Below are 13,645 nucleotides of genomic sequence, written 5' to 3'. Positions count from 1 at the left end.
ACTTGTTATATTTACCCAAATATAATATGTATTTATATATCTAGTATTACATCGATATATTTTGTCTCAATAATGTAGATTTAATTAAACATCAAATATATTTAAAAAATTTAAGATAAGCTAGCTTTCTTGAATAAAATGCTAGTAAAGGACCCTATTAAAGAAGAGAGGCTCAGGAACCATATCGCTGAATTTTGAAGAAATAGCCAACTGACTTCACTTTGGCCAAAGTAGATTAACAAAACAATATAAAAAAAAAATAATAAAATGAAATTTTTAATCAAATAGCTGTTGAACAATCATATTGTTTGGGAATAAGCAAATTTTCATATTTTTAAATATTTCTCGGTAAAATTATTTTCATTTAGCAAGAATTTGAACCCCGTTTTGTGGCATTTCTCGTACCCTAGGTGCATGTGTATCATATATTGAAAAGTAAGTAATCATTTATTATAGTGACATTGTGCATTATAGACATTTCAATATACATTGTAAACAAAATACGTCAAACTGAATCTGCACCCGGTCCATTGGACCTATAAGTCACTTTTTCCATTAATATCATTTATATATAACTTTACACATGCAGAAGATTCATTCTAAGGTTAAATGCTGTATGTACAAAGAACTGCGAACGATAGTATTGTTCTCCCGCCTACCTCCAAGTCAATTTTCAAAAGTTAACATATTCGATGAATTTTTTCATATTTTTTATAGATAATTATATGGATTTTCATAAAATATTACTTATTTGGAAAAAACAAAGAGAGATAACTTTAAAATTTTGGTGAAACTTGTGTTTTTCACTATAGAAATCAACGGAAAACGGAAAATATTTTTAAAACATCCCCCCCCCCCCGTGTCACAAAAATTCCTTTTTACAGGTAATATGGAATGTTATTTCACATATTCATACCAAAGCTTTTTGTGAGACACGGGGGGAAACATATGATTATTGACAAAAAACGATAAAAATACTTATTTTCCACCAATTTTAAAGCGATTTACATCTGAAACATAGTATTTTATTGATATATCTATTTTTTCATTTATTTGCCTAAAACAAAAGAAAAAATGTAAAGAACATTTGATAACATCCAAGACTATTTCAAAATATGGTGATGCTTGAAACTCCGATTTCAATGGAAAATATCGTGTACCCCCCTTTTTTCAAGAGCTGGAGTTATGGATAATTTACTGTTACTGTTTACTGTTTAGTGCTGGTATAAAGACTATTCAGCAAGTACCATTGAACTGTTCTTTATATTAAACAAAGATTTTATTGCCAAATTGTTTCTTTATATTGAATAAAATGGTTCCAAAATGTAGGCGGGAATCGAGAGTTAGCGTGCGTATTTCTTTGGCTAACTTTATTTGGTAATTTTGATTTAGAACTTTGAACAAATAATCATTATCATTACTATTTGGGTGCTCCTTGTACACACTATCAAAATATCTTTTCCTACCATTATTATACAATTGACAGTCTAATAAGAAATATTTTTCGTCTTCAACAACGGAACTAGAACAGAAAATACACGTTCTTTCACTTAGGGGTTCGTTTTTATATCGACCGGTTTCAATGCGTAAGGGAAGCACTCTACATCTGAACTGTGCCAAGACTGATCGTTCGTTTTTTTGAAATATTAAATGCAACATATGGTTCGGTTTCACAATTAATTTTGAAGGAAATATATGTCCTTAATTTTGGTGATGATTGTATTTTCACTTTCCATTCATTTTCAGCATATTGACAAAGTTTTTGGTATATGTATTCGGTATTTACTATTTACTGGTTTTGAAAAAAAAAACGCTACTGTAGAGACTATCAAATATATTTTTGATTTGTGAACACCACACACCCTGCATATTATAATCCCAAATGAAAACTTTTTTCGTTAATCTGTCATTTTCCAACTGAAGAATTCGGTTCCAAAGCCGAAATATATTAAGCCAAAGTCGCTGTGTAGAGGGTAGCCATCCAACTTCGCTGTTATGGGTAAATAAAGGGGTAAATCGGTGAAGCCCCATAAAATAACGAATTGCACGGTTTTGCACCATATCAATTTTGTGAAAAACATTATAACCCCATAATCCCGAACAATAATCAAGAACTGGCACAACACAAGAAGTATAAAGGTTTTCGTATGTTCTGAATCCAACATCTTTATAAGAGTGTATTCTCGAAATTACTCCACCCAGTGCCCTGCCTCCGGCCTTCGCTAGAGTTTCCGAAGCAACATATAAAGAGGACTGCTTCTCATGAAAAATAATTCCAAGGTATTAATATTGTGGAAAGATCTGTAATTTCTCACTTCCTAACCTGAATTCGAACTTAGTGCGCGGTTGACGCCCTTTACGAAAATGCACAACATTTGACTTTTCGACATTTACATTTAAACGCCACTTTAAGCAACAATTATAAAATAAGTCCAGTAAAACTTGCATATCATCCTCATTTTCTGTTAAGAACACGATATCATCGGCGTATAAAAGTAAAAAAACTTTTTCAGAACTAAACTCGGCACTCCGGGCCATAGAGCAGTAAGGGTTCTTTATCATGCCAGCGCCCACCGTGATACGGGGCCTACGTTTTTAAGATCATATCCGAAAGACCTGTGACTTTCAGTTCTAATGCCAAGCGCTTGGCGAAGGAACGGTTAGAAACTATATTTACGTCTTAGGTTTGACGTGGTGTCGCGAAAGAGAATCAAACCAAGGTTCCCCGATGACAAAGCGATCTTATATACAAAGAATGTTTGATTTCATTTTCCCTTAAAAAATGTTTTAGCTGCTGTATATGTAAAGAAAGGTATTTATCAATTTTATCAAAATTAAACCTGAAAAAAAATTATGAAAATTGGTAACGAAATATGTGCAAAATTTTGAATCGGAGATTCATCTGTAAAAGCTATACATTTTACAACAGGTTTATTAAAAATTACGAAAACATTTTAGCTAATTGTTTTTAAAAATAGTTTTATTAGTTAATAGACCAAAGTTCATATAGGTATATATAGAAGTGTAAATTAATAAATGATGTCTTACTGTTTGGATTCAGTTGTTGCCTGCTGTCTTGTATCACAAGAAATGAATGAAAGGAACGTATCTTGAAAAAATAAACAAAATAAAAGGTTATTGCAACATTTCATCAGAAAATGACAAGTAGATGTACTAAACATATCATGATACAGTGTATTAAGGTCATATGCAACGTGGTTTGAACTTTATTGGGTTTTTCCCTGAAGTTAAAGTGTTCCACTAAATGAAGGATCTGTGTGCAATCCTTTTAATGTATATATATGGATTTGAACACCTCTTCTAATTCAAATTTTGAAGGAAAAAAATCTGGAAATTATTTTTTTGTCACTTTTGTATATTTTTCTTTGAATAATGCAAACTTTTTCATAATTTGATATATTCCAAAGCCCCCTGGTAATGCATGCCGATTTTTTTTCTCTATGAACATCTGATGGCACTTTAATCTTAAATTAAGAATATCTTGAAAAATTATAAGTAGGTAAGGTACCTTGCGTGCGTATGTCATTAATAGAAAATACCGCCCGTAAAATATTTGATTGCTTGTTAATTAGGATCTTAAGATATATTTTTGCATTTACATGTGTCTTCAGTTCATTCTACCGTTTTCCCCATTCAAAATACTAGTAGTTTGTCTATTATCAATTTAAATGATTTATTTGAAATTCAAATATTCTAAGCTAAAACTATTATGTGAATGAATGTTCCATAAATTATGGCAACATAAAGAGTTTGTTTCCAACATTTATGCGCAAAAGAAATTTGCATAAAAGGTTAAGTCAAAATAAATCAGATGAAAGGGATCGCACATGCAATGATCGTAATAAAAATACGCTATGTTAAGAAAAAACATCTTCAGCATTTAAAATTGGATGTATTCACGTTAACAAAAGAATTGACCTATTGGAGAGAACAATTTCCCGGAAAAAGAGACATTTGAAAATCAATCTTTATTTGTTGTTTTCTACCGTATATATGTCTTAATTTTTCAAATCTGTATTTTAAACCTAAAATTTATTATTTACGACTTTACAATGAACCACCAAAGTTGACCGAAACACCATTTTGTCCATTTAAGCGTTGATTTTTGCATGAATTTTGGCATTGAAGTCCTTCAGGGCAGGCCTGCCATTAAATAAAATTGTGATATTTTGATAGATTAGGATGTAAGGAATAACTTAAGATAAGATTTTTAGGGGCAAGCCTGCCATGGGGTCGAAATTCACAAAAAACTACAAAAAATTAGGAAACCTGATTATCATAATCTGCTTTAAATTTATGCCATTCAAACTTAAAATCAGACTAGCTCAGTTGATTTATGCGCTGACTTTTACACCTTGGATTCTTTCTTTTTAAAGTTGGGGGTCCGAATACACCCAGTACAACACTTTTAAAGTTTTAAATTTCGCTTTTTCAAAGGATATTTTAATTCTTTTATAGACTTGTGTATCTTTCCTTTAATTATCTATCCTTTATCCTTTATCTATCCTTTATGCATGCCCATTCTTGATATAACAAACACTAAAGAGATATCACATCGTAACAATGTCAATCCAATTGTACAGTTGTCAGTCAGGCGGAAAGAATCTCAGTATAAGCAAACTTTCTCCGAGGACAAGAATAACTCACTATGTGTTACTCAATACAGGTATTCTTGGCAGCATCGAGCTGCGATGAATTTCAATTGTATATATATATTCCTTACTATTTCATCACATTAATTTTGGCTACATATTTCAGTAAATGCACTCCCTTGGTTTTCATTTAGGCCTGTATAATTTGCACACATTATTGACATGTTTTATTATATTCACAGATAAAAAGCCTTAGCACTAGACATTAAGAGTAGAATTTCAGAGACAGTAGACATTACCTTTATGCACAATGAGAAGTAAAGACAAATATTAATTATTACTTTGGGAGATAACAAACAGAAAATCAATGAGAGGGTTCCTCCTACCTCTACTCCCTGAAATAAAGATTTTGGAAAACAAAAGTTGTTTTATGTATTCAGCGAATGTCATTAGTTGGAACGGAAATGTCAAGCTTTTGTAGAAAAAAAAACCAAGCCCGGTCCTATAGGTTAGATCAAATTGCTTTGAATAGTTAAAATATCTATAGCAGTCAAAAAGGGGGAATATTGACATTACAAGTACAGGGTGTTTCAACAAACATGTCCCGACTTTTGGTGTCTATATTTTTGCACAAGAATAGAATATTTATAAAATTATAACTGTACTTTAAAGCCCATTTTCTTGCAATATTACTGTGATATAAACAATATAAAATAAAGTCATTACATTTCTCCCATTGAAGTTTTGATTACATCTTCAAAAATTAATTTGTGAGGTTTTTTACTTCAGAAATGGATCTATACAGGGACGTAGTATCCGGGGGGGGGGGGGCCTGGCCCCCCCACTTTTTTCACCAACATTACCTTTAGTATAGGAAATGTGAATTGAAAGGATGGTTGGCCCCCCCACTTTTTATCACAGTATAGTGATATTAAGGAATTGAAGGAAAATATAGGGAAAAATGGGAAGTGAAGGCAACTTGGCCTTGAAAAAGTTGGCCACTACCCCCCCCCACCCCCACCCCCACCCCCACCCCCACGAAATAGGAATTTCGAATTTGGGAAAACTTAATTTTCCGTTTTTTTTTTTTTTTTTTTTTTTTTTTTTTGCTTGTCAACTTTTTTCAGGCAAGTAAAAAAAAATTTCTCTGGTTGGCCCCCCACTTTCAAAATCGATGCTACGTGCCTGCTATAGACTAAACAAATCAAACAGAAAATCTCCTAAATTATCAAAATTAGTGCATAAGATTTTGAAAAAAAAGTACTCATATGAAATCCATTTTTATAGGAAACAGACTTTTCATTAAAAATGTCCAAATATATGCCATAAAGGACTTCAGAGACAACATAAGTATGGTAACTGAAAGTACTGTACCTTTTTAAAAAACATAAAATGAAATCTGCTGCTGGTGTTCAAACGTTAATAATGCTGTCTTAAAAAATAATTGATTCACCCTGTATTTCAATGTATCTATTTAAATATCTATATGTAAAAATATTTGATCTTTAAAAAACTATTTTTGCTCAATGCCCTACTTTTTTGTATGATTAAATGTATGAAACACAATACCTTTTGATTTGGTTTTTTTAGGATTCGATTTTTGGCTGAATTGGTCTTTCAAGGATTTTTCATCTTTTATGCTTTTTTCTCCCTGGTTGTCTTGATGTAAAAATAAAATTTGTCCCAAATCAGAGCTAAATGGTAACTGGTATCTGTTTTCCGTTTTTACAGTGATCTTTGATAAATCACTAGTAAAATAAGATTTTGCCGGCCTTGAAGGCAAGATTATTTTTGAGCTATCCATAGGCATTTCAGTGGAATCTGGTATATGGTATTTACATGTCCCTTTCCTGACCCATGCATTAATCATTGCTCGTCTCCTGTCTCTGTCGTAATCTTGTCTCCCTTCGTGAAATTCTCCACCTGTAATATCTTTATCGGCCGAAGTTAAAAAAAACTCTTTCCCCTCATCGAGATCATATGGTATATGATCTTCATCAGGACTCTCACATTCCATTAAGTCCATAATAAATTTTAAGTTTGTTTCCCAGATAGATATTAATAAAAGTTTAAGCTTTGTCACTGATAGAGGTTTGTCTTTTTGGTTAGGCTCAAATTACCCCACAGAAACAATTTCTGAAATCTGAAAAAAAAACGAAACAAATGCGTCACTAGTCTGTCAAGTTGTATAATTAAGGAAAAAACTTATGGTAGGTTGTGGATTTATTCGTTAACAATTTTCACGAGAGAACATGTCCTGAATTTTGATATAATGTTCTTAAGAATTTATGGCATATTATCTGATTTCAAAAACAAAAAATAAAATTCGTCTGCGTAGTTTTAATGCTATAATGCTGTAAACGCAGCATAGTTTGTAGTACTATTTTTACACTTTATATAGAAAGAAAAAACCGTAAACGGTTCTAAAGCCAGTTTTGGGGAAATAGTTTCTTTGAAAAGGATTAAATAACTTTTTAAAAAAAACGTAGACGAATTAGTCAAGAATTTCAAAATGCCAATATAAGGTGAGGTTAAAACCATTGAGATAACAAAAATCAATATGTCTAGTCGCCAGTTAATTTGCAAAATAATTTCTCTGTTTGCTTTCATATTGCCAGAATGTTGGGTTTATGGTGTTAATTTACAGTATGTGGCCATAAGTGAGTCATAATTGCAATTTTACGCTATATATTTTGTGAAAAACCCATTTTTATAAAAAATTGTTGTGAAGTCAATTTTAGCTCAATTTTCACTGAATCATGCAGAATTATTCAAATTTTCTTGTCTTAAAATGAATAACAAAATGAGACTCAAATCATTGCGAATAAATTATAAAATTGTGAAGACAAAAATTTCTAAACTCAAATTACTAAGATTTCTTAACAAATTGAAGTCTTGAAAAAATTATATTTTGCACTTGACCTGTGATTTCACTGCAATGCCTAAAGATAAAATTATTTTGAAATAATATGAAGAAACTACAAAGAATTCTGCATTTTGTAGTGTTTTAGTCATAAAAAATGAGCAACAAATAACACTGCAATAGTATTTTAGAAAAATGCATTTTTCAATGAAATATATCGTGGAAAATAGAATTATGTCTCACTGATGGCCAGGTACTGTATTTTATTGCAACGTCATGTGTTGAATGAGATATCACCTTTACATACGAGTATATAGAGGATATTCAATGTTTTGTAGTTGAATATGGAATTTATCGTCATAGCTTAGTGTTGTGAGATTGAAAACGTCGTAAACAAGGATTTTAACAATACATTTTGGGACCTTTGGCAGTTTTATTTTATGTCAGAATGGTAAATTTATTTTCTAATGGACCAAAGGGTATTTTTTACAACATTCTTTGTTATTGGAAGGAAAGTCGAGAGTTTTCCCGCACTTCTGACATTCTTCACACTGTGACAGCATATCATTCTGATATCCTTTCACACTGTGACAGGATATCACTTTTATACAATGAATAAATTACAGTATTTCACTGGTAAAAATGTAATAAAAATATCTTTACATTTGGACTTTAAACAACTTGAAATGAGACTGTTGATATTCTTGATTCATTAACGTTTTGTCAAAAGCTTGCCTCGTTTCAAAAACAATATTTTTTCATACATATACCAAAAAAGACAAAACATGGATATGCAGTTAATTATGGTACAGTGTACTAAAAGGAAGAAGAAAGCCAGCTTAACATAATATGCAATTTTCTTTTGATTGCCTGACCGAGAATTACGAAGACTGGTCAGAATCTTTGTAGCTATGCTCTCAAATCAGTGTTCAGAATTACACTCACAACAATCAGCCGTGAAATGTAAGAACGGTATGAGGGAAAGTGCAACCTCTTGACGAAAAGTTTATTAACGATCTTTTTGCACAATTTGATGCACTTAAGGTTTAAAAAGTTTGCTTAATTATCACTTTAAAATTTATGGAGCGCAGGTCTGCTCAAGAACAATATTTTCCATTAATATAAGTTTTATGTGAGTTATTGGTGTGTGAATCACACAGACTTGTCACGTAGGCATATCTAATGAAGCGCGCTAGCGCTTCATGAAAAATATGCCTACGTGCAAGTCTGTGTGATTCACACACCAATAATTCACACTAAACTTAAAGACATTCTTACATGTTTGGAAGCGACTAAAATTTACTCAATATTTAAATTTCTCGTTGCATTATTTTGTTGCATTTTTCTATTGTCACTGCAGACCCCATTGACGTCACATTAACTTATGTTTCTCTGTGTATATTTCTACGCGTGAGTAAACACGAAAATGGTTTTTAAATCAGTTTCACAGTTGGCTTAGTAAACTAGAGGTACTGTGAGCAATGAGCTCACTAAATGATACCCCCCGCCACCCATAATGTCGATGTGTTGCTTTATATTGTTTTACGGTAATGTGTAAAGAGGAATATTTACATTTGCAAATGTTTTCCTTTATATAACGCTACTGAAAGGAATGCGTATCTATAACTGTATAAATACAGGTACGGGGTCAAGAGGTCATTGATGTACGTATGGATAATCGCTTGACGTAATTTCTCAGTGACGTCATAAAGGGTCGACGCGCGTTCAGTGGGTTACACACTTGCCGTTAGGTTTGAAAAATAATGCATTTCTCACATTACATTAAAAGTCACAATCAAGCAAATATAAAGTATGAGTAAGTCACAAATGTAAATATAAGTAATAAGGTATCATTTTAAAACATCTATCGAGCTATAAATACGGGTTGGTACGAGATTAAATTCATCATAAAGCCCTTCGGGCTTTATGGAATTTAATCTCGTGACCAACCCGTATTTATATCCCGATAGATGTTTAAAAATGATACCTTATTTCTTAAATAACTCGTCCTATGAAATGTTATCCAGAAGCTTCTATTATGTGACGTCATAGGTAAACAAAAAATGGTTATGTCCATGTTTTGCTCTGGGAAACCTAAAATACGTGTCGAATAAAAAAGTAAAATAGGAGGTGCACAATGGCAATATGTAATAAAGATTCTGTGAAAGTTGCGGATAAGAGAAAAAGCGTAACAGACGGACGGACGGACGGAAATCCCGATCACTTTATACCCTCCCGCTTTTCAAGCGGGGGTATAAAAAACACAGCGAATGTTAATATTGTAATATACACCACTTTCTGAAGAAATAACGGTAATTATACCCCCCGCTTGAAAAGCGGGAGGGTATATAGTAATCGTTAATTCCGTCCGTCCGTCCGTCCGTCTGTACGTCCGTCCGTCCGTCCGTCCGTTCGTCTGTTACGCTTTTTCTCTTATCCGCAACTCCTCTTATACTACTGAGTGAAATTTAATGAAACTTTCACAGAATCTTTATTACATATTGCCATTGTGCACCTCCTATTTTACTTTTTTATTCGACACGTATTTTAGGTTTCCCAGAGCAAAACATGGACATTGCCATTTTTTGTTTATCTATGACGTCACATAATAGAAGCTTCTGGATAACATTTCATAGGACGAGTTATTCCTCTTTACACATTACCGTAAAACAATATAAAGCAACACATCGACATTATGGGAGGCGGGGGGTATCATTTAGTGAGCTCATTGCTCACAGTACCTCTAGTTAAAAATTTACTTCATTTTTCTGACATCATATAAAAATTTGACGTCAGAGCTTATGAAAATATTCACTGATTTGAAGACTGCAGATATGGATCCTCTGCTTTAAAACATTATTATATATTTTTCAGCTTCCGTTTTGTCGTTTTACAGTGTGCCTGTAATGTGGCTACTTTAGACTTTGTCATTTTTCAGTGTGCCTAAAATGTACCTATTTTGGACTTAAACATTTTCCAGCATACGTTCAATGTACCTACTTTGAACTTTGTCATTTTTCAATGTGCCAGAAATGTACCTATGTTGGACTTAAATATTTTCCTGTGTACCTAAAATGTACCTACTTTGGACTTTGTCATTTTTCAAAGTGCCTGAATCTAAATACTTTATTAGAAGAGTGTGGTTTTTTAGGGGGGGGGGGGGGGGGGTAGTGACCACTTTTTATTATTTATTTTTCTTAAATTATAAATCAACAATTTGTGCATTTAATTTGTAATTACATTATACTTCAGATTTCAAATCATTATTGCAAGTACCCAGTATAATGTATACTGTGGTGTTGTGGAAAGGAAAAATCGGGAGGGGGGTTTCCATTGTTACACTCAAATGCCAAATATGTTATTATCATTAATTCAATTAATCTTCTTAAGGCAAATGAAAGTTAACCAGAAGTACTGTGAGCGATGAGGTCCCTAAATGATACCACCCGCCACCATATAGTTAAAATCGCAAAGTCCATGTTTTGCTGTGGCCATGAAACCCAACTATATGTCGGATCAAAAAGTGAAATAGGAGGTGCACAATGGCAATATGTAATAAAGATTCTGTGAAAGTTTCATCAGATTTCATTCAGTGGTATGAGAGGAGTTGCGGATAAGAGATGGGTACCCCAAAGCGTAACAGACGGATGGAAGGACAGACGGACGGACGGAATTAACGATTACTATATACCTTCCCGCTTTTCAAGCGGGGGTATAATTAAAGAATAATACTGCAAGAATAATACTGAGAAGCATCGTAACTAAGCAGTTTTGGTTGTTGGTTACATGATTACATGTCCATATTAATAACCACTTCACTAGATGCACGGACTACCTGATCCCTCTGTTGATTACCTATGTATTGTGTGCGTTCAAGCGGAAAGTGATTTCCTGTTTTGTAGTTAAGGTCTTTTGTTTCCAACGGAAGACCTTCTACTGATTCTGAAGATAAAGATTATTCTTATTATTCTTTTTTTTTCTTCCTAAACGCCAACTTTGAAGCCTCATATCTCACCCATTTCTCAATGGATTTTGCTCAATTTTTCCAGACATTATAGACGGTAATAAACTCTATCAGAATGCTTCTAAAATTTTTACTTCCGGTAATGAGTTGTTTCCCTTTAAACGGAAAATTAAAGGCTTTCATTTCCAGACAAAGGCTCAGAGACCACTAGAGCTGGAGCAGAAATTTTACTGGTTTTAGATAACAGAAGGATTGAAGTTGTGCACATCGGTTTATGTTTTTCGATTTCTGTATTCAAAATGACGCTATACAGGGGTCAAAAAATAGAACGCCTAAAAGAGCGAAAATTTACACATGTTTTCCTTTTTATCTTGAAAACTAAAAATATTTTGTTAAGACATGGTTAACAAAAGTTGTGAATAATTGCAAGGGCTTTCATATAATACTATTCATAAGGGGCTGGCCCCTATGATTAGGGATTTAGGGAGCTTGAAATTTTTGCTTTATGACTCAAAAACGGTAAATATTTCGATCTGGATTATACGAACAAAATTGTTCTTTGACACATTTTTAATCTGATGAAAATGTATTGTGTTCGATTATACCGGGGGTATTGCGTAATACGTAGTTGAAAGCAGGCCAGGTAAACAGGTAGCGTTCATTCGGAAAGGAAATCAGACCTCTTCATGTGTATAATTTACACAAACTTCCTATGAGTAATAAACCCTATGGTATTTAATGTTAATTTTCTTCTAAATAGGGTTTTATACGTGCTTTACAGTTCACTATTAAATTATTTATAACGATTAGTCTTTCTTTTTTATTTAATATTATAAATTTGTTTTATTGTGAACACGTCTTCATAAACAGAATATATTAAATCCATCTTTCTACATTGATTATTATAACAATTATAAGTTATTTTAACTTTATACATCGAATAATTCACAATCATTAGTTGTATACAATTGGCGATCTCCAAGATCGCCTAGATGTTTGTAACAGTTATGTAATCCAACGCGAAATCCCACGCTGTCGATCGAGGTCACTAGTGTACCAGCCACCTGTCGTAAACAATGCAAGTGTCTGTGATCGTGTTTAAAATCCATTGTGTACAAAGACCTATCAATTTATAGAAAATCATGTTTTTAATTTATCGAATCAGTAAGAATACTTCACCGATCTTTCATTTAATCGTAATTCGAAAGACTGGTGCATAAAATCATTTTGAATTGTGATCGCTTTCTTTGACCTGTTCACGCAAAATTATTTCTCTATTCCGTGTTAATGTATTTTATTTAAATTGTAATTGAAAAGGGGCTTCGGCAAATAATTATAATTAGTGATGGAAGTCTTGTGATACGTAATATACTATTATGTACGTTTTATTTTTACCATCACTCTTTTGTTTCTCCATTTTTTTTATTTTAATAAACATTGAACGTTAAAAAAATACTTTAGAATATACTTTTATTCACGTATTTGTAATAAACAGTTTACATCCAGCTTTGTCGTTTTGTGTCTAAAATTTTGTAGCCCAGTTCTCATTTACAAGCACGTGTACGCAGATAGCAGCGTGTATGTCGATTTGAAAATCCGTTGTGTACTCCGATAGTTACAAAAGGAAAATTGGGATTGTAATCATGTCAACTCCTTTCATATCATTCAATTTCGCTCTATTTCAGCTTGTTTTAATCAATCGTAATCTCTTGTGCATTTATTCATCTCAAGTTATATGCCTTTGGCTTTTGATAGCCGAAAAAAAAAACGAGCTAGGTTAACACCATTTTTTCCTGTATTTATCGAAGTGGTAATTGTTTTATGAATCTTTAAACACATGTACGCATGCATGATAATTGTAAGTGGAGTTAAAGATTCTAATTCAGAGAGGGAAATCCAACATGAAATTAAGCACTTTTGAGTTTGCAGTTATTTGCTACTAAACTTAAAATGATATTGTACAGAATGGTATACTATTTCGTCCAAAAAACAGAATATTTTGCATGCCTGTACATGTACACAATGTCAGTACGAATTTAATTGATGCAAAGCATCAAATTGGCTGCAAAGCAAAAAAAAATTCTTTCACATGCACGGAAAACACGTCAAGATATTCAAAGCTGATATAGTTTTTCAATTCTATTTCAGGCTGTTTTCAAAGCAAAATAAAAAATAATTTTATCGCATTTGCTCATAAATAGATTT

The 13,645-nt window shown here is 32.6% G+C and overlaps 1 protein-coding gene across 1 annotated transcript in view; it reads right to left on the bottom strand.

Moving 5' to 3' along the window:
• LOC134281525 (uncharacterized) overlaps positions 1 to 13,645 on the bottom strand; it is a 46,267-nt gene that overhangs the window by 24,302 nt on the left and 8,320 nt on the right. Inside the window, exons 2-3 of the mRNA XM_062763980.1 lie at positions 6,183 to 6,756; positions 3,049 to 3,109 (exon numbers count right to left, since the gene is read on the bottom strand). Coding sequence (XP_062619964.1) covers positions 3,049 to 3,109; positions 6,183 to 6,639 — 518 coding nt within the window. The 5' untranslated portion in view covers positions 6,640 to 6,756. The remainder of the gene's footprint in view (positions 1 to 3,048; positions 3,110 to 6,182; positions 6,757 to 13,645) is intronic.

Source organism: Saccostrea cucullata, unplaced genomic scaffold, assembly GCF_032062105.1.
Source record: "Saccostrea cucullata isolate Sc308-1 unplaced genomic scaffold, CSIRO_AGI_Scuc_v1 ctg841, whole genome shotgun sequence".
NCBI classification, from domain to species: Eukaryota; Metazoa; Mollusca; class Bivalvia; order Ostreida; family Ostreidae; genus Saccostrea; species Saccostrea cuccullata.
The sequence above is the reverse complement of the archived record's forward strand: the minus strand, read 5'-3'. Positions and strand labels throughout refer to the sequence as shown.